Source organism: Ascidia mentula, chromosome 1 (genome assembly GCF_947561715.1).
Source record: "Ascidia mentula chromosome 1, kaAscMent1.1, whole genome shotgun sequence".
Classification (NCBI taxonomy): domain Eukaryota; kingdom Metazoa; phylum Chordata; class Ascidiacea; order Phlebobranchia; family Ascidiidae; genus Ascidia; species Ascidia mentula.
In genome coordinates this window covers 21,729,226-21,750,668 of record NC_138566.1, presented here as the reverse complement: position 1 = coordinate 21,750,668, position 21,443 = coordinate 21,729,226, and the positions used below count along the sequence as shown (strand labels likewise).

Below are 21,443 nucleotides of genomic sequence, written 5' to 3'. Positions count from 1 at the left end.
TTTAAATTCACGCAGCGAAGCTGTATTTAGTAATATTACGCCTGAATCATGATAATCTTATTCAAGTCATATCTTCGGCTATGTGTAACACTTGTGTTTCATAACGGGCTCACTTTTCGTGGAGTATTACAGTAAGTAGAATAGAGTTCAATGTCTCGAGTTGTCGTTAGTTTTGGAACGTTTCAAACATAACTCGATTGAAACTTCGATGCTGTGTGTGTTTTGACGTAGTAGCATTACCTCAACCAAGCGAAAATTGTGCGTATGTGTATGATGTCATAATGAGCTTAAACCTTTACTATAAGGTCTTGGTGAAGCGTCATGCATACACCTACGTTTGAGTAATGACAACGTCACAACACACGTGAAAATGAATTGATAAATGTTCTCGCATGATGCACATCACCCTTAACGTTATATGCTGGAAATGGTACCAAGTTTGCGGTTTAGGTGCCGCAGATTCGACACATTGGCTGCCAATGGAAGAGTGGAACAATTTTCATTTTATGTAGACGCGTGGCGTTATCTCGTATATGAAAGGAAGGCAGAATCTCAATGATAACAACTTTACGAGGTCACGAATTAAATCGAAAGTGTGGTATGCAATATGTGTCGTTAACTACATGCACATGTACCGATATCTTCAAAGGATGTCAGCTGAATGTAAGGGCTATAAGTAAGGTTAATGTTAATTCATGACATTTCAACACGAAATATAGTTTTGGACGCTCCTACAATGACGTCACACAAACTTGATGACAATGTAAAATGTTTGCATTTAACATTTTTTGAGCTAAAACAACATAAAAATAAGGACGTTTAGTCAGAACAAGGGACAATAATATTTGTCAAAATGTTGACCTTCAAACTGAGGATAAGTTTTAGAAATATGGGCGGTATGGCATTCTTGTTTATGCCTGCAGAAATCTTGAAAATTAATGTACCACATTTACAGAATAGTTGCTTCCCACCACAGTAATGGCTATGGAGTCATTCGACTTAAATGATATCACCATCAGGTGAAGGCAAAATTGATTGTTTAGTGCGTACCGATTTAGAAATGACGTCATACATATGGATCCCACGTATTGTAGTCCAGTGATAAGTGGGCAGTGGTTCAGGTGATTGTGCATGTTAAGATTTAAAGCAGCGTAAAGACGGAGTGATTTGTAGCGAACGAGTAGCATGGTGCATTTTTTACCCCTTAACACCAAGTAATAGATGCGGTATTTGTTAATGAGGTTCACTGGCATCGCAGCCAAGGCATTGCAGCGAAGCCACTTACCTCAAAAGTCGATGTGGGGTCACAATCTAAAAAAGAAAATCTTAAAATTTGTCATAAACTTGTCAAAATTGACAATGTCAAATAATACAATGACATTTTTAGACTTTAACGTCACTTTTAAAACCGCATTTTTAGCAGGAAATATCCTTTTACACTTCAAGAGTTTGTCTGGTTCACATTTCTCGCAAATGGCCGAACAGTACCAGGAGTGCAAGAAGTTTAACGCGGATTTCTGCAACTGTCTTCCCAGTGTCGCAGTTCCCAACCATAACTTGCCCAACAACTGGACTTTGCTGGTAAGTGGAGTAACAAGATACTCCAAAAGTGTACAGAGCGGTGTGATCTGCGAGGTACCTTCTCTGATTGGCCGCCACACTTTCTCAGATACACACACTGGTCGTGATTTTCTTTACGCACTCATTGGAATCGTGAACGACAGGTCCAAGTTCAAAGTGGGGAACTACTTTTATTTCTCGCTGTCTCCTGGAAGAAACACGCCGGACATCTCTCTGCTCGCGAACCCCACCAAGCGACAGCCTGGAAACGGCGTGATTGTTTCCAGGCTGTCGCTTGGTGGGGTTCGCGAGCCTGGAACTACCTCATGGACTCTTTGGCGAAAAACAGAAACAGCGCCAAGTTTACGCGTTTCTTCAAAAAGTTTATGTGCGAGTCTGTCGGCACTAAAGGGCCACCTCGTTTTACCGAAATAGCCGCTCTGTTGCTTTTTGAAGTAGCCAGGAGACTTGTCAGGGGTGATCGTAATAATAAGAGATGCTCGACGCAATCCCAGTGGCAGCGTGTATCGCCATTTGCCTTTCTAATGAAATAGGCGACATTCGGAAGTGTAGAGACGTCTTCGGACATCGCTCTGACAAAGGATACCCAGACAGAATCCATACAAGAGAACAAGCGGCCAAGAAAATACTGGAAAGGTATGTTTCAAAGTGTAATAACTCGTGTATATCCAAAGACAATATCTAGTGATTGCATATTTTGCGATTTTTAGTAATGAAGGAAGAAAGGTTTATCGTCAGTTGATGAGGGAATGGTTTAGCCCACAACACCCCGAACAGTTGCCCGTATCTGTACAAAAGACAATTTATCCACGAGCTAGTTAGATTAGATTACAGTTGGTTTTATTGTGTAAGTGTTTCTGTTGTACTATAATGTTATAGTACTGATGATGAACCCAGTAATTACAGAGTTCGAAACTTCTACTTAATATGATAAACAACATTTTAGCTCTGGCTTTTCTGTTTGGACTCGTCAACTCTAGATACTTCCCACCCATGTTTCTGTTGTATTACAGCATTTTTTTTCAAAGCACTTTTTATTTCAATATATTCCAAATACACATATTTATGTGTTGTCGGTTTGTGGCACTCGATCGTAAGAAATTGTGTTTCAATTTTGTACGTGGAACCATATTTTAGCAAACAACATATTTCCCCCAAAAAAATTTGTTACAGTTGTTAGTTACGACAAACAAACAACAATTTTAGTTAACAATTGAGGCCCAAATGCACAAAATCTCAATACAATGCAAGGAATACTTCTTATATTTCGTCTGTATATGTCTCACATGCCCGGTTGTTGTGCCATCAGCCGAAATCAGACAAGGCAATGTTAAGTTCATGTTAATATATGTACATCGCTTTAAAATTGTTTGTTTTCTATCATTTTACAGCATCACAATCACTTTTCCGAAGGAAGAACCCTTCAGCAACTCAACAAAAGCCTTGGGAAGATTGTCAAATCCGTTTGTTACAGTTTCCCGAGTCTTGATCTTGCCCTGAAAATGACATGACTCTGTGTTATTTAATATGCACCAGCTTGACAATAGATTGACAATGAAAGGAGGCTACAAGAAGAATTGGTTGATTCGGAGCGCTGGTATTTTAGGATCCATTTTGTTCTGGTATATTTTGTGACGACGGAAAATACGGTTTAAACAAATATGGACCAATACCGCAAACGTAGCAAGTGTGTCATAAAAAATATACCTGAGCAATCCAGCCTTTAAGAATGTCGTAAGTCGCCTTCTTGTTCGGGTGGTTGAATATCAAGAAACCCTCCATTTTCAGGCATTCGCTAACGAACAGCCCTTGCAGAACTGGGGCTGTGAATCAAACATCCATTCTCTGTCTTTACAGGGTTAATACAAACAATACAGCCCAAATAACTGCACTAGAGTTCATTAGTCAAGTATTGACAACAATTGTAGAAGAAATCGAAATGTTTGCTGATAATTTTCAGAGCAGTTACATGCGTGGTCTATATTATTCATCTTAAAGTTTTACCAAGTAACCTATGTTGCAACCTATTATGTCAAATATGAGTCTCGAATTTGGTCTTAACAATATTATTTATGATCGATGGGAATCCTATCTGATTAGCGCATTTGACATTAGATCGCACGTGAGTTCTAATTGTTGTGTTTTCCTAACCTGACTTTACTTAACTCTCGATGCAAACACTACACCAATATTTATTTACCACGAACAATTTTGGATACGAAATTAACATGCGCAATTATACCAACGCCAAACTGAGTGAATTTACGCCCAAACGTCCAGACAGAATTGAACAAAACCGAATCACAAAATAGTAACCACTAACTCACTCACACTGCAAACCACGCACACTCATTATATGAAGCGAGAATACAAAAGACCAACGGTCAGCAGACAGTTTAACAAAGACAGTTCGTTTGAAAGACGATACAGGACAGTCACACAAGAAAAACGTCTAGCGTCTCTGAGCGCCTTACGTCTCTTTGCTACCACACCAAACACTTCAAACTGGCCAATCAAATCACTTGACAACGCAACAGTTGCTTTAAAACTACACATGTCTTAACATTAATATGACACCAAAACAGTTGAGAAACAGTTGGAAAGGACACATAGGACACAAATCACGTGAATACACAACCGTTGCTAACGCTACAGTTTGAAATGAACACGCCTGGCAAGACAACCCTACTTATGACTTTACCCAACCCAATGATGAGAAATTCCGAACAATGACATACTGGCTATGCAATCTACTTTCATAAATGCACATTGTTATGTAACGTAAAATTACGTTACATTATTTCCCCCTTTTGAAATGGGACAGTTTATAGTCGTGGCACACCACCTTTGTAAGTGGCTCGGTCCTTGTTGGAGCGAAAACGCCTCCAGGCGTAGCAACTGCACAGCATGATGAAAACGACTGCAGCCGTAGAACCTCCCGCGACAGCCAAGACCATCAAAGGCTTGCCCAAAATACCTGTTGCATCATCAACCGTATTGTCAATCACATCTCTGACGTCATCCAAGCCATGTATAGCAATTCCCTCCAAGGAATTGATGCCAGCACCCACATCGCCCAAAAAATCCGTATCGGAAAAGTTGAACAATGACAGATCCTCGGTGAAGCTGAGTGGGGCCATGGTGATGTTTGTTGCAATGCTGATGTTTTGAAACGCCGCAATGTCGTCATCAATTTGTTGTAGGACACGTGATTGATTGTTGAGTCCGTCGATGGCTTGAGTGAAACTGGAATTGGTGGAGTTCGCCAATTGATGAAGTTCAAGCGAAGCAAGTCTGCGTAGACGAAGCTTGCCGCGAGTGATTGCAAACGAAAAAAGAGACGAATTGTCCGCCTTGATGTTGTTTAAAGTATTCAAGGATAGCAAACAGGCTTGTATAGCATGAGATTGGGCAACCAATGAGGCCAGAGTACTTCTTGTGTCTTCTATGGCATTCTTTTGATTGCGTAGAATCATCATTCGATTTCGTTGAATTTCGTGAAGCAAAAAACGGTTTTCACGAAGTTGCATGTGCTGAAAACGGTGCAGGTCGCGAGCCAGAGCCACGTTGGAATCTCTCAGGTCTTCCAAAGCAAGATTGCTCTGGGTGAGAAGTGACACAAAACCCTTCATCTGCTGAGCAACTCGAGCTAATTTAGCATCAATCTCGATTTGCAGCTTGTTCAAGCGTGTTTTGAACTCGTCCTTGAGTTTTTTCATTTCAAAATGTATCGTAGCTTCTGAAAACAAACAAGCAATTAGAGCAATAAAGAAAAACGTTTAGATCGAAATTTAGTAGGCATAAATTTTACAGGAGCAATAGGAATATGACTTAGATTATCAAAATGTGCATGTGGTACATCATGTGTCATAACAACCTCTAAAGAACCAGTTGCAGAAGTACAAACAGCACGCGAAGCTTTTGCTTGACAGACTTCATCGTCAGCAAGATTAAGGGGAAATAAAGAATAAAATTGCCAAAATTGAGAAGGAACATTTACATCATGACCACAAGCATTCGATGTTCTACTATACATCAAAGATCTGTCGTGAACAGGATCACCATTTTCATTCGCGAAAATAGTATCATTTGGAAACCAAGACATAGGAAAAGCCGCAAAATACAGAGAAAACTTTTCAGCATACACATAAGGAGGTAACTTTACAACCAATCCCTTCTTAGAAAAATGTGATAATCTGGGATTGAACACAGAAATGTGTACATTCATGCGCAAAGCGGAGATGCTTGTAGGATCGGTGGCATTGAAAGGAGCCCAAAAACCTCGCTTTCCAAAAAGACCGTACAAAAAACATCCTGGTGAACGTATGATGTGTTCATTCAGATAACCTTGTATGTTATCATTCGTTGGAAAATTGAAGAGTGCTGATTGTGCACGAGGATCAGTGTCAAGAACCTTTGGACTGCCAATTGGAACCGAAACAGAAAAGGTTCCAACACAACCATAGTCGGAACATGGAGTTGAGTTTTGATTTACACGAAACCGTGTTGTCTCGTGAAGATCATAATAATTTGCAGCTGGGTACCATTTGGACAAAGAAGCCCGAGAAGAATACATGTAACGGTCATAATCAATACTCACAACAGCTTTCACTCGTTCATATCTCGTGAAAAGCGTTGACAAGAACATTGTGAACAAGGCATAAGACGGACGTAGATCATGGAAGTCGCCATATCTATCTTCATAAGGATCCGAGTCGACGACGAGATAGGTGCGATGTAGAGATGAAATGCGAAGGTGGTTGTCACCCAAACGAAACTTGAAAACTTGACGTGTTCGGTCACAAAGACATTCTTGTGCGTAGTCATCAGGAGTAGCATAGTACTTTCCTTTCGGATAGTGGAATTCAGTCCATGTTTTTGAATGGGCTTTGAAGTTGCCAAAAATGGGTGAAAAAAATTCACGTGGGGGATCGGTGCTGAAATTGGATTGAAGTTCATGAAGTTCTAACGATGTTTCTTCATTGCCAAAGTCAGGACGGACTTTGCCGCTTTCCTGTAGGGTTTTGTAGTTGGATGCATCGGTAACCGCAATGTCTTTCACGTGGATAGTTTGGGAAAGGACGACACCTAGGGGTATGAAGAAAAACCAATACATGACGAAAACCTACAAAAACAAACATTCAAACAATTTAAATCCGTGGAACGCGAATAGCATCACGCCTCCTTCTATACACCCTAATGCAACATATGCAAATGACAACTATTAACACGACAGTGACAAATAATGACATTGCAATTATTGTTAGAGAATGCGGATGTGCAGAATCTTTAATGTGATTTATGACATTTCCTATCCCATTTAGATTAGTCAAGGTGCAATTTCTTATGTCTTGTCTTGAACCATTTACAGGGAATAAGCGTGCACCATTCGCAATAAAAAAAGAACGAGTTCTCAATTGTTTGCCAATAGGATAACAAATGGACCATTCACTCCAATGAGTCCATGTTGGTAAACAAACAGGACAGGCCAATTGACGGTGTCCGATTACACGAACACGTGCTGTGCCCAATGAACCAGGAGCTGATGAACATTGTGGACAGAAAGTGTTGCATTCAGCCAGCACACATGGCAAATTTAATCCGTTTTTACATAGGCGTGTGCCATTACCACAAGTTACAGTGCAAGGGGAGCATAACAACATTAAATTAGTATCATTTTCAGAACGAGATCTATTAGAACTCGTGACTAGCAAACTTCCCATAGCATCAAAGTGACAAAAGAGAATTACAATTAAAACAATGACATTAGTCACAGTCATTTTTTTTTTTTTTTTATTTATTTGTTTTTATAGTGCCGTTTGGGTATTTTTTTTATATATTTTTGTATGATGCCAAGGTTTCCTAGGCAGAGGATGTGCACAATCCTTTTCTTGACAGCAGATCTTACGTTTAATTACAAACAGGTGATCAGTCTATCTGCAAAATAAACAGTTATTGTCCTGCAAGGAAAACCATTAGCAATATTTATGTTTTTTACAAACAAAAACTGAACATTTACATAAAATATGACAGACTGAACAGAACATGCGCATTACAAAACATTTCAGAACATTCACGTTACAAGCCTGGCCAGGAAAGACATTATATGCCTTGACGCGCGATTTCTTCTGCCAGACTTCCTGTCTGCAGGTATTCATAAGTTAACGGCCGCATGACTCTCCTCGAATTTTTTGTTGCCAATTATTATCACGTATGAGGAGGCCATTTTCAATAATCCGCCATCCTCCGAGACTGGCGTCGCCCTTTTTATCCAAAGCGGCGTAATTATTCATTAATTCATCATCTAACGGGAAGTGTCAACCGAAAGCATGATCCTGCCATATAAGGAATCAAACATCCATGACGCATCACTGTATACCTGTCGTCCCTACTGTCGGACCATTTTCGATCTACGACGACGACGGCACTCACAATGGAACTATGTCTACATGTTTCTACTTTATGTACAAATCGGCAATGACACCAGTATACAAATTTTCAATTACAATCATAATATCCCTAACAAAACCTACTGTTCTGACTTCATCCCCTCTTTCAAATCAAAATCGAAAGCAATCCAAAAATCACTGTAACAACAAAGACATTAGAAATCATGAATCACAACTACTCAAATTAATCAGCACAGATCTTCACCGGATATGCCTGATCTCGAGGCTGTGTGCGTAACTCATTATCAGACAAATCAACAGTCACACTAGAACGAGTCAAACGAACAATTGGAAAAGGACCATCGCGATAGGGAGATATCTTGTTTCTGTGTGTGCGCACAGGTAAGTAAACATGTGTGGCCTCGTCCCATTTGGAAGGGCTAGTATTTATCTTTCTGCGAGAATCAGGTAAACGACTATGAACAATGCCAGGCTCTGTCACAACATTTTCAGGAGCAAAACCAGACACAAGAGGCGTAGTGACATGAACAGGTGTACGAGGAGTTATGCCCATCAAAGCATTGAATGGAGAAGTGTTCATGTGTTCACGCCACATGGAATTTAATGCCAACTGTAACCATGACAAATTTTGTAACCACTCCCCAGGAGCTGGTTGAGATGAAACTAAATCACGCAAGGAACGATGAAATCTCTCGATTTTACCTTGACATCTTGGATTATATGGGGTCGAATAACGGTGATCGATGTTATGAGTAGCACAGAAAGAGTGAAATTCCTCAGACCGAAAATTTGGACCATTATCAGTTACTAAAACCTCAGGAGAAGAAAAATAAGCAATCCAATATTTGCGAAAGGCATCAATGGTGTGAGTCGCAGTCTCATGCAACAATGGAGCAATCACAACATAGGTAGTTTCCCTGTCAATCATAGTTAAAAGTTTGTGATAGCTGGGATTAGTGGTAGAAGGGGGTAGCGCAAAAACATCCATATGTACAGTGCGAAGCCGTCCACTTGGATACTCAAATGGTTGTAAAGAAACTCTTTCTAGACGTTTTGGTCGATTGCGAATACACACTGGACAATCAGTTGACCAACGTACAATATTTTTACGAAAATGTGGCCCAAAATAAATGTAACGAAGGGCATTCCAAGTTACACGAGGACTGTGGTGTGTATAATCGTGATAAGTATTGAAAACAAATCTTTGCGAATCCTCGTTAGGCAAAAGAACAAGATCTAGCGTGCCAGGAGCATCACTCATTATTAGTGAACCGTTGGGAAATTTGGTAATCTGAGATGGCTTTATATGACGCCCGGAACACGTGTCATCAGTGCAATCACAAAAGGACCCTTTCTGTAGCTCATACAAACGCTCAAGTGACAAAGCAGAAGGAAATTTCGTTCGAGCAAAATACAAAAATGTTTTTGAATCTTTAAAAGACGTGTCACAACCCTCACGACTGAAATAGTCTGCAACCACATTGTCACAACCCTTTACGTGCTTTACAGTAAAATCAAATTCCATAATTTGACCAAGCCAATCCCTCTGACGACCAGACAAGCCTTTAAGAGGCGAATTACCACCCTGTATAGCTTTTACCAAAGGCGCATGATCTGTATGTACGGTGAAATGATTACTCTCAAGGTTTAAGCGAAAATGCTGAAGACCCAAACGCAATGCCAAAAGTTCTCGTACAAAGGTCGAATAGCATCGTTGAGACTTATTAAAGGCCTGACTGAAGTATCCAAGGGGGCCCATAGCATTATCATCAGTAAATTGAAAAAGTACAGCACCTGCCGCTCTGTCTGACGCATCGGTTGCAATATGCAGCATTCGTGACGGATCATATGAACGAAGAGTGACTGCACCCATCATGGCCGCTCTGGTGTCAATAAACGCCTGAAGACTCGAACCAGTCCATTCAATCAGCACCTTTGAAGACTGATTAGCTGGAACAGTCTTACCAATTTGATCTAAAGGAATGGTTGAAGCAGCCAAATGTGCCACATGTTTTTTTTTTATACCGAACTATACCCAACCATTTTCTCAAATCATTCACAGTTCGTGGTAAAGGAACATCAACTAAACCTTGCAAACGAGACGACAAGGGTTTAACACCCTCGTTTGAAACAACATGACCTAAAAAGCAAACTCTATCTTGTCCAAAAACGCATTTATCTGGGTTCAATGTCAAATTATAGTGAGTAAAGACAGCAAGCAAAATGTCTACAAGTGCCAAATGCTCAATCTCCGTCTCAGTGGCTATTAATGCATCATCGATGTAAGATTTCACAGCTTCTACAACACTACGCAAACCTCGAGACTCCCTCCATGCGTTGTATCGTGTAAGAATCTCTTTCATCAAGACATCCATGTTCGCCTGATACACACCAGGAGCCGAGCGAATTCCCATGGGAGCTTTATTCCACGTCAACGTCCCGAATTCAGTCGCCAAACCAAGATACTGTTTTGCATCCTCATCAACTGCCATGTGGTGATACGCCTTGGTTGAGTCCAAAACTGAAAAATATCGTTTATCACGTATATACTTTGAAACAGAGTCAACACGAGGAAGACTATAATCATCCTGAAGAAGATGAGCATTAAGAATCCTGAAATCGACAACGACGCGATACCCAGTAGGCTTCTTCTTTACCAAGAACACGGGATGGCGCCAAAGAGTTGAATTCCGTTCCAAGATTCCTAACTTTAAAAACTCATCGATCCATTTCTGTAAAACTGCCATTTGATCTGGACCAGTATTGTAAATAGGACCCGTAACTGGCTTATGGTTACCAGGTTTTAGTTGAATAGTCAATTGATAAGGCAAATTAGGTGGCTGTTGAAGATTATACTTTAAATCAGATATGTGGGGATATTTTCGAAATAAATCAATAAATTTTTCTTTGGAAATCAAAGTACACGCAGGAATATCAGCGGTTGGTTTGGGAAGACTATTTAATGCAATGCGAGCAGCCTGCTCATACGACAAATCATCAACCGTCTCAACATTATCAGAAGTTTCACAACGCAAAGCAGTCAATACCTTAGTAGCTTCACTGAAAGACCCACGAACCTCCAAATTGCCTTTGTCAAGCAAATCATGTCTCATTAAGTCAGGTAAACCAATGATGTTGTATGGAGTTTGTTCTAAAATCTCAAACTGAAGGTTAAAGATAGAATCAGAAATAGAAATAGGCATAGAAACAACACCCTGTGAAGGAAGTGGACTGGTAGTTCCATCTAGTGTCGAAAAACGTGTTTTGGAAGGAACTATAGAAACTGATTTTGGTAAAACTGACGGATGAATTACATTAGCCGCAGCACCAGTGTCTAACAAAAATGGTTGTCGTGTTACACTATCGGTTACAAACAAATGTTGACTCGCAGTGGTCAAAGCTAACACAGGAAAAGGTTGTGAATTATCAAAATTGGGCAAGTCAGGGCGAGACAATGGCAAATTTGCCTCGCCCAAGTCTAGTTTTTTTGATAAGGTCCATTAGAAGAGAAGTTATTGTAAGGCCGACTAAAACGATTCACCTGACCATTTCCACGATAGGCTCCACTAACCGGTCCCGTAAAGCGGTAAGGACGCTGTCCGAAATTGTAATTTGAAACCGATCGCTCTTGTCTCGCGTAGCGATTGAATTGTCCACCTCGGCCATTCGTTGTAGCGCCTCTGACACGGCTGCCGCCGCCGCCACCACGACGAGGCATTATAGAATGAATCTCCTCCCCCGAATCGGAATACAGATGCCAACCATTTTCCTGGATGAGACGCTTGAGATCACAAGACGTAGCAAAATGACCTTCCCTTTGACAAAAAAAAACATTTTGCACAAGATTGAGTGTTATTGTTAGGCATCGACGATGTGGGAACCTGGCCCCTCGAGTCTGCACACTTTTGTAATTGACCACGATCAGACGTTTTTTGCAAAACAAGACCATGCAATTCCGACACTTTATCAGACAAATCCTTCAATTGAACAGAATTATTAACCATTGAAGACTTACCCTCATCAAATTGAGCCACCATAACCTTACGTGCAGGGTCAGAACCACTCGCACGTGCCGAAGCAAGAGTGAACATTTTATGCAATACCTTTTGAATATCCGGCCATAACATACCTTCGATCTGCATTGCCACACTCGTTGGTAATTTACGCAACAAAATCTCCTCAATCAAACGTAGATATGGACTATCTGATTTCAAATTATCCAACAAGATTCCTTCTTGTGCGAAGGCATTCGTTATCCCCTGCACAGGAGAAATTACAGTACTATCAAACCTGATGTTCTCCAACATAGAACGCAACTGCTGAATCAACGACAAATGAGACTTTCGAAAAGTAGCCTCAACATGCGACTGTAAAGTAACTAACTTTTCATCAGGAGACATATTCACATTTACAAGTAACGCATGAAGATAACTCTGCAAAGACGAATGCACTTCCGCCGTCGCCATTAAAGTTGTCAACAAATTTTCTGTCGTTAAACCCATCTGACGCAATGCGCGAACATTGAATTCAAGCCACGTCCGCTCTTTCCCAGGAGTTGCACGTATTAACTGTGCCAAGTCAACACGCTTCTTTGTTGAATTATCTATCCTTAACGTCTGTGACGGTCCCTGTTTTCCTTTCCGCAACACCGGTGTAGTCAAGCGAAAACCCGACGGCTGGCCAGGATTCATTAGCCCGCCAGAAAAATGCGCCGACTCAGGTGGCGTCAAAATCTCGGTCTCATCGCCTGTCATTAAAACCGGTTTCACATCTGGCGCGGTCGTTTGTTCATGCGAAACTGTTGACAAATCAGGATATAAATGCGATTCATAAGGTGGGGAAGGGGCCTCATAAGGCGGAGCCGAAGTTCCAGGGTGAGAATTCGGAACTTCAGTTGACGAAATATCATTAACCTCGGGAACATTACCAACGGGCCTTGTGCCAAGAGCAACCAATGTCGAAGTACGCACCTCACTATTATTCTTCAATAATTTTTGCAAAGCTTTTAATTCGGCATTCTTAGCGTTTTCAGTAGCCTTTTGCGCCCTACTATCTAAGCGCAACTGTTCCTCCATATCCCTAGCCAACAAACGAGACTGTTCCAAAGCGTGCATATGATCGTTTTGAAACTTTTTTAACGACGCCAATTCATCATTCAAACGCTCTATTTCTGAAACATAATTTTGCGCCCTACCTTTCTGTTCAACCAATGAATCACCCGCGTCGGCATTGGATGTTGCAGACTTATTAGAAGAAAAAACGGAAGCCAATTTCTCCATTTTTATAACAAAATACTCTAAAACAGTAAAAAACACAACAAAACCAACCTGTGTGAAACCTTCCAAAGTTGAAAAACAATTTCCAACTCACCAAACACAACAAAACTTCTGCAAAAACGCAAAAGACACGCTCGTGGGCACCAATTCGAATGTTGCAACCTATTATGTCAAATATGAGTCTCGAATTTGGTCTTAACAATATTATTTATGATCGATGGGAATCCTATCTGATTAGCGCATTTGACATTAGATCGCACGTGAGTTCTAATTGTTGTGTTTTCCTAACCTGACTGTACTTAACTCTCGATGCAAACACTACACCAATATTTATTTACCACGAACAATTTTGGATACGAAATTAACATGCGCAATTATACCAACGCCAAACTGAGTGAATTTACGCCCAAACGTCCAGACAGAATTGAACAAAAGCCAATCACAAAATAGTAACCACTAACTCACTCACACTGCAAACCACGCACACTCATTATATGAAGCGAGAATACAAAAGACCAACGGTCAGCAGACAGTTTAACAAAGACAGTTCGTTTGAAAGACGATACAGGACAGTCACACAAGAAAAACGTCTAGCGTCTCTAAGCGCCTTACGTCTCTTTGCTACCACACCAAACACTTCAAACTGGCCAATCAAATCACTTGACAACGCAACAGTTGCTTTAAAACTACACATGTCTTAACATTAATATGACACCAAAACAGTTGAGAAACAGTTGGAAAGGACACATAGGACACAAATCACGTGAATACACAACCGTTGCTAACGCTACAGTTTGAAATGAACACGCCTGGCAAGACAACCCTAGTTATGACTTTACCCAACCCAATGATGAGAAATTCCGAACAATGACATACTGGCTATGCAACCTACTTCCATAAATGCACATTGTTATGTAACGTAAAATTACGTTACAGTGAGTCATGTTACAGCATTTTTAAACCCCCCTCAGCGAAGTCACCGACCTTGACTCCTATTCTTCCACCCGAATTCATCTGTTCAATAATCGCCGAGGAAATCTTCCCGCCAACCTATCCAGCAGCAAGACAAACTTCCATTGTTGCGCAAAGGGCGAATTTCAATACAAGTTTGTAGTTCAGCTTTTCGGCCACAACGCACACAATGCAGACCCAATTGTAATGAAAGATCCATACATTATTGCCGAGACAAACAAGAATTCGATGAAAGGGTCGCAACGGATATCGAAGCTGCATGACCCGCAGCCTAGATCCGTTCCCCTACCATTGTCACCAGTCGACGCGTTGTCTGTTCACTCGAGTAGAAATTCAACCTCGAGTTCTATACGAAGTGAAATTCGACGCAGTAAGGTGAGGGCCTCAGAAGAAGCAGATAGATTACGTCGTACGGCCGAGCTGGAAGCAGATCGTGCACGTCATACGGCTGAGCTGGAAGCAGATCGTGCACGTCGTACGGCCGAGCTTGAGGCGGAACGAATTCGACGTGAGGCGGAGAATGAAGCCCAGCGCATCAGTGAAGAAGCGTAACTTACATTATAACCGTCTTTTATATTTATCATGAAGCGCCAAACGGAATAGATTGCTTCTACGATAACGTTAGTATGTAACTTTCCTATGCCCACTAGAAGATCGTTGCCCCTGTTCCTGCTCATCCTCATTAAAACCTGCGCGCTTCATGATAAATATAAAAGACGGTTATAATTATTTTTTGTCAAGTTAGGGACGCTGACAAAGCCTTGGAACTTATACAGTTGCTGTGTTGTGTTATACGGTATTAAACAGTTAAGTGCAAACGCAAATGAATGAACATGAACATCCAAACGCTCACAATTTCATTTGCAATTTCTGAATGAATGAAGACTTTATGTACACAAAATATGTTAAATTCAATGCAGAAAAAAGCCCAGATCAACTAGTAACGAGTGGATAACTCAAATATTGCCACTGCACAAAAGTCAGCACAAAAAGAAAAAACACATTTGCAAACCCTACACAGTAAATTTGCGACAAATGAAACAAGCAGAAAACATTCCTGATGAAGAAGCAAAACAAACAGTTAGCTTATGAAAGCTTGTAAAAATATTGAAACCATAATCACTCGTTGGTATTTTCCCGGTAAAATCACAATGTACCTGAAACAATTCGGGTATTCACAGTGCGTAAGCTGGTTTGTAACAATAAGGAGAACCTAGGCCCAAATTTCCAAACAAATATCTGAGGTATTTCATATCTGGGGAAAATAGATCCTCCATGATTTGGCGGTATTCAGTATCTCCATCGATTCTGAAAGAGTTGACAACACAGGTTTAGGATTGTGATATTATTAGTTATAACAGCAAAGTAGTGTTTATTGAGCTGCAGACAGTAGAGAAGGTTACCAGAACTAAGTGCCAAAAGTAGTGTGTGTTATTACAAGTTATGGCAGACATGTATGTACTATGCAGTATTTTTCAGTACTGATGATGTCATGAATTTCTGCTGGAACATGTCATGCCCACGTCAATGTCAATTGCATTGTGTACCAGCTCTTTTGTTCCCGGTAGCAAAAAATCTAAATTCAACAGAACTACTTTACAACACAATCAAACGAACCTTTCCAAGAGCGCTCTTGCCGCATATTCTCTCATCTGACATTTCATTGAATATGTTTGGTTGTGTCGGTGTCCGAACACGTCCCTGCATTCCCGTATGTCGTCGACTTCTTCGCCAAGACAAATTGCAATGCAAGATGCCACTGGAATCGCATCGAGCATCCGTTTGTAGTTGCCTACATCATATACACGCCGTCTGGCTATTTCAAAGAGTAACAGCGTCGCGATTTCGGTAAAGAGAGGTGGTCCTTCGATCTCGATTGACTCCTGCATAAACTTTTTAAAGAAACGGGTAAACTGGCTGCTGTTGTTAGTCCATGTGAGCCAGTTCATCAGAAAATCCCACGAGTTTGGTTGACAATTACCACCAGCATTCGAGAAGATCACTCCGTTGCCTGGTTGTAGCTTGGTGGGATTAGCAAGCAGGGCGATTGCTGGTGTCTTTGGATTTTCGCCCATAGTGAAATAGAAGTAATTTCCGATCACAAACTTATTCCTGTCGTTTACGATTTCAGTAAGTGTGCACAGGAGGTCTCCACCAGTGTGATTTTTGGATAACTTAAAGCAGCCAGCGAGGGATGGATCTTGGCAAATTTCGTTGCTGCGTTTGCTTCTAGAATATTTCTCCACCCCGGCGATCAGCAAGTAGCCCTCATCTGGTACAGCGTTAACCTGTGGTATGCTTCCAATACGTGGCAGATTGTCACAGAACCACGAATTAAAGTCTCTGCATTCCTCGTATTCATCCTCCATCTTCTTTAATCGACTACCTTTGATCGACTGAGTTTAAGTATTTACTAAACGGAACAACCTAAAATTGCAAATGTAAACATATCATTAAAGTGTACTGCATCGTTACTGGCAATGCAAATTGTTACACAACAAATATTGCACCATTTTTATGTCGTAAGTGAGATTGTAAATTTCTGTCCAGTTTGGTGGTATGGAAATGAGGAACTGTTTCTGCCGCTTTTGCATTAACAACAGCCGTAATTATAAGTTTTTATTATGTATTGAAACTCATTGATGTCATTTGCTTTTTAATCTTGTTTTAAATAGGTTAAAAACTCCATAACGTTCCGTTATATTGTAAATGCTACTAGTCAACGTTATGCTAAACCTATCTGATTGTTAAGCTAATGCCTGTCCTTGGATAGGTACATCAGCCCCACTGCATCTATTGCTGACTTTTTTTGTATTGGCCGACTCGTTTAAATGCCCTCGCACACAACCTGCTTTTTTCGAGCGAGTGTGGGGTGGCTTAATTGTTGCGCACAAAAGGCTGCATTCAGGCATAACGTTCGTTTATCACATATGAACCGTAACATGTCTGTTCCAGGTCGCACTCACTCTTCGCAGCCCTTTATTAAACCGAAGCCTGGGGAGACGGTGATGGTCACATCGGCTGCAGGTGCCGTCGGCACCATGGTGGGACAGATTGCCAAGATAATGGCAAAAAAACTTGCACTAATCAGCAAAAAATAGTGCTTTATGTAAAAACTACTGGAATACATCTAAAAAAAATATTTTGAAGAAAATGCTGCAAGTAGCAAAATTACTTTATCGTCTGAAAGGTTTAATTTACGGCATTTCTGAAACTACAAATTCTGACTATAGACATTCCTCTGTGTTCTCGACCAGCTTTCTTTTTTTTAATAACTCAGGGCTGCAGAGCAATTGGGTGTTGCGGATCCAACGCTAAAGTGGAATACGTGAAATCGCTTGGTTTCGACGCAGTTTTCAACTATAAGACGCAAGACTGGGAGGAAGCACTGAAGGAAGCAGCGCCAAACGGAATATATTGCTTCTACGATAACGTTAGTATGTAACTTTCCTATGCCCCCTAGAAGATCATTGCCCCTGTTCCTGCTGATCCTTATTTAAACCTGCGCGCTTCATGATAAATATAAAAGACGGTTATAATGTAAGTTACGCTTCTTCACTGATGCGCTGGGCTTCATTCTCCGCCTCACGTCGAATTCGTTCCGCCTCAAGCTCGGCCGTACGACGTGCACGATCTGCTTCCAGCTCGGCCGTATGACGTGCACGATCTGCTTCCAGCTCGGCCGTACGACGTAATCTATCTGCTTCTTCTGAGGCCCTCACCTTACTGCGTCGAATTTCACTTCGTATAGAACTCGAGGTTGAATTTCTACTCGAGTGAACAGACAACGCGTCGACTGGTGACAATGGTAGGGGAACGGATCGAATTCGTTCCGCTTGGCCAGTTTTCCGCTTGGCCAGTCTTGCGTCTTATAGTTGAAAACTGCGTCGAAACCAAGCGATTTCACGTATTCCACTTTAGCGTCGGATCCGCAACACCCAATTGCTCTGCAGCCCTGAGTTATTAAATAAAAGAAAGCTGGTCGAGAACACAGAGGAATGTCTATAGTCCGAATTTGTAGTTTCCGAAATGCCGTAAATTAAACCTTTCAGACGATAAAGTAATTTTGCTACTTATTTAAAAAAAATAAGTTTGCACTTAACTGTTTAATACCGTATAACACAGCACAGCAACTGTATAAGTTCCAAGGCTTTGTCAGCGTCCCTAACTTGACAAAAAATATGTCGCTGTATCTAAAAATAAGTGTGTGGTCTGGGCCGTACTTTCTCAGGCCAAATAATTTTGTTGGACTCAGGTTTCACACCCCTGCTTTGGACAGTTTTTAAGCCGAAACGGCTCACCCCTGGCATAAAAACAAGTCTCCATTATACAACCAAGCACCGGGCTATTATTGGATATTCTCTCAAACAGACTTACTCGACGTGAACAGATCCCTTTCATCTCTCTTGGTTTTGCCGTAACACTGTATGCCGTGAAAAGCAATTACGCCAACACCCCAATATATGTGCCTTTTTTCGCGCGGTAATCAAAACGTATAAGTCTGTTTTTAATCATTCCAACTGTATAACGAAATTGCATACGCCTTTATTACGAAGTTTCTTATACACTTTTATTCCTTGCATTTTTTATTGAAACTCACGCAGCGAAGCCGTATTTAGTAATATTACGCCTGAATCATGATTTTTTTTTATTTAAGTCATATATCTTCGGCCATGAGCAACACTTGTTTTTATAACGAGGTCACTTTTCGTGGAGTATTATGGTATGTAGAATAGAGTTGTCGTTAGTTTTGGAACGTTTCTAACACAATTCGATTAAAACTTCGATGCTGTGTGTGTTTTGACGCAGAAGCATTACCTCAACCTTTAGAGAAAATTGCGCGTATGTGTATGATGTCATAATGAGTTTAACCCTTTACTATAAGGTCTTGGTGAAGCGTCATGCATACACCTACGTTTGAGTAATGACCCACGTCACAACACACGTTAAAACGAATTAATAAATATTCTCGCATGATGCACATCACCCTTAACGTTATATGCTGGAAATGGTACCAAGTTTGCGGTTTAGGTGCCGCAGATTCGACACATTGGCTGCCAATGGAAGAGTGGGACAAGTTTCATTTTATATAGACGCGAGGCGTAATCTCGTATATGAAAGGAAGGCAGAATCTCAATGATAACAAGTTCACGAGGTCACGAATTAAATCGAAAATGTGATAGGAAATACATGTCGTTAACTACATGCACATGTACCGATATCTTCAAAGGATGTCAGCTGAATAAAAGGCCTATCAGTAAGGTTACAGTATTCATGAAATTTCAACACGAAATAGAGATTTGGATGCTCATACAGTGACGTCACACAAACTTGATGACAATGTAAAATGTTTGCATTTAACATTTTTTGAGCTAAAACAACATTAAAATGAGGACGTTTAGTCAGAACAAGGGACAATAATATTTGTCAAACTGTTCACCTTCAAACTGAGGATAAGTTTTAGAAATATGGGCGGTTTGGCATTCCTGTTTATGCCTGCAGAAATCTTGGAAATTAATGGACCAGATTGAAAGAATATTTGCTTTCCATCACAGTAATGGCTATGGAGTCATTCGACTTATGTGATATTACTATCAGGTGAAGGCAAAATTGATTGTTTAGTGCGTACCGATTTAGAAATGACGTCTTACATATGGATCCCACGTATTGTAGTCCAGTTATAAGTGGGCAGTGCTTAAAGCAGCGTAAAGACGGAGTGATTTGTAGCGTACGAGTAGCATGGTGCATTTTTTAACCCTTAACACCAAGTAATAGACGCGGTATTTTTTAATGAGGTTCACTGGCATCGCAGCCAAGGCATTGCAGCGAAGCTGGATCAAAGCCACTTACCTCAAAAGTCGATGTGGGGTCACAATCTAATGAAAAAATCTTTAAAATTGTCATAAACTTGTCACAATTGACAATGTCAAATAACACAACGACATTTTTAGAGTTTGACGTCACATTAAAAACCGCATTTTTAGCAGGAAATATCCTTTTGCACTTTAGCAGTTTGTCTGGTTCACATTTCTCGCCAATGGCCGAACAATACCAAGAGTGCAAGAAGTTCAACGCGGATTTCTGCAACTGCCTTCCCAGTGTCACAGTCCCCAACCATAACTTGCCCAACAACTGGACTTTGCTGGAAAGTGGAGTAACAAGATACTCCAAAAGTGTACAGAGCGGTGTGATCTGCGAGGTACCTTCTCTGATTGGCCGCCACACTTTCTCAGATACTCACACTGGTCGTGATTTTCTTTACGCGCTCATTGGAATCGTGAACGACAGGTCCAAGTTCAAAGTGGGGAACTACTTTTATTTCTCGATGCCTCCGGGAGGAAACACACCGGATATCTCTCTGCTCGCCAACCCCACCAAGCGACAGCCTGGAAACGGCGTGATTGTCTCTTTGTCAGGGGTGATCGTAATAATGTCCACAAAGAGATGCTCGACGCAATCCCAGTGGCAGCGTGTATCGCCATTTGCCTTTCTAATGAAATAGGCGACATTCGGAAGTGTAGAGACGTCTTCGGACATCGCTCCGACAAAGGATACCCGGATAGAATCCATACAAGAGAACAAGCGGCCAAGAAAATACTGGAAAGGTATGTTTCAAAGTGTAATAACTCGTGTATATCCAAAGGCAATATCTAGTGATTGTATATTTTGCGATTTTTAGTAATGGAGGAAGAACGGGTTATCGTCAGTTGATGAGGGAATGGTTTAGCCCACAACACCACGAACAGTTGCCCGTATTTGTACAAAAGTTGACAATTTATCCTCGGACGAGTTAGATATGAAGGACTTACTTATTTGTGTTTCACAGTTGTTTTTATTGTATAAGTGTTTCTGTTGTACTATAATGTTATAGTACTGATGATGAACCCAGTAATTACAGAGTTCGAAACTTCTACTTAATATGATAAACAACATTTTAGCTCTGGCTTTCCTGTTTGGACTCGTCAACTCCAGATACATCGCACCCATGTTTCTGTTGTATTACAGCATTTTTTTTCAAAGCTATTTTTATTTCAATATATTCCAAATATACATATTTATGTGTTTTCGGTTTGTGGCACCCGATCGTAGGAAATTGTTTTTCTATATTTTGTACGTGGAACCATATTTTAGCAAGCAACATATTTCCCCCCCCCCCAAAAAAAAGTTGTTACAGTTGTTAGTTACGACAAACAAACAACAATTT

General features: G+C 40.8%; 2 protein-coding genes and 2 long non-coding RNA genes across 4 annotated transcripts; 2 read left to right on the top strand and 2 right to left on the bottom strand.

The window, feature by feature from the left end:
• The first annotated feature begins 1,465 nt into the window (after positions 1–1,465).
• LOC145909860 (uncharacterized) lies at positions 1,466–2,412 on the top strand. The gene is made up of 2 exons (XR_014403187.1): positions 1,466–2,217; positions 2,292–2,412. It is a non-coding gene; the product is annotated as an uncharacterized LOC145909860 (long non-coding RNA).
• Positions 1,541–21,381, top strand: LOC145909844 (uncharacterized). The gene is made up of 3 exons (XR_014403186.1): positions 1,541–1,581; positions 20,473–20,844; positions 20,919–21,381. It is a non-coding gene; the product is annotated as an uncharacterized LOC145909844 (long non-coding RNA).
• LOC145913186 (prostaglandin reductase 1-like) lies at positions 2,498–3,746 on the bottom strand. The gene is made up of 2 exons (XM_083000756.1): positions 3,289–3,746; positions 2,498–3,077 (listed from the first exon to the last, which is right to left on the bottom strand). The coding sequence occupies exons 1-2, from the start codon at positions 3,361–3,363 to the stop codon at positions 2,967–2,969; spliced, it is 186 nt and encodes a 61-aa protein (XP_082856882.1). The 5' UTR covers positions 3,364–3,746; the 3' UTR covers positions 2,498–2,966.
• On the bottom strand, positions 13,527–16,662 carry LOC145906392 (uncharacterized). Its single transcript, XM_082993810.1, has 2 exons — positions 15,857–16,662; positions 13,527–15,547 (listed from the first exon to the last, which is right to left on the bottom strand). The coding sequence occupies exons 1-2, from the start codon at positions 16,606–16,608 to the stop codon at positions 15,415–15,417; spliced, it is 885 nt and encodes a 294-aa protein (XP_082849936.1). The 5' UTR covers positions 16,609–16,662; the 3' UTR covers positions 13,527–15,414.
• Positions 21,382–21,443: the final 62 nt, after the last annotated feature.

Bases quoted from the DNA above. Each gene is read 5' to 3' on its own strand.
- LOC145906392 (XM_082993810.1), bottom strand. From the start codon at position 16,608: ATGGAGGATGAATACGAGGAATGCAGAGACTTTAATTCGTGGTTCTGT. The intron at 15,548-15,856 runs GTTCGTTTGATT...CAACTCTTTCAG, and splicing joins GCAAGAGCGCTCTTGGAAAG to AATCGATGGAGATACTGAAT.
- LOC145913186 (XM_083000756.1), bottom strand. From the start codon at position 3,363: ATGGAGGGTTTCTTGATATTCAACCACCCGAACAAGAAGGCGACTTAC. The intron at 3,078-3,288 runs GTATATTTTTTA...TGTCATTTTCAG, and splicing joins TTAAAGGCTGGATTGCTCAG to GGCAAGATCAAGACTCGGGA.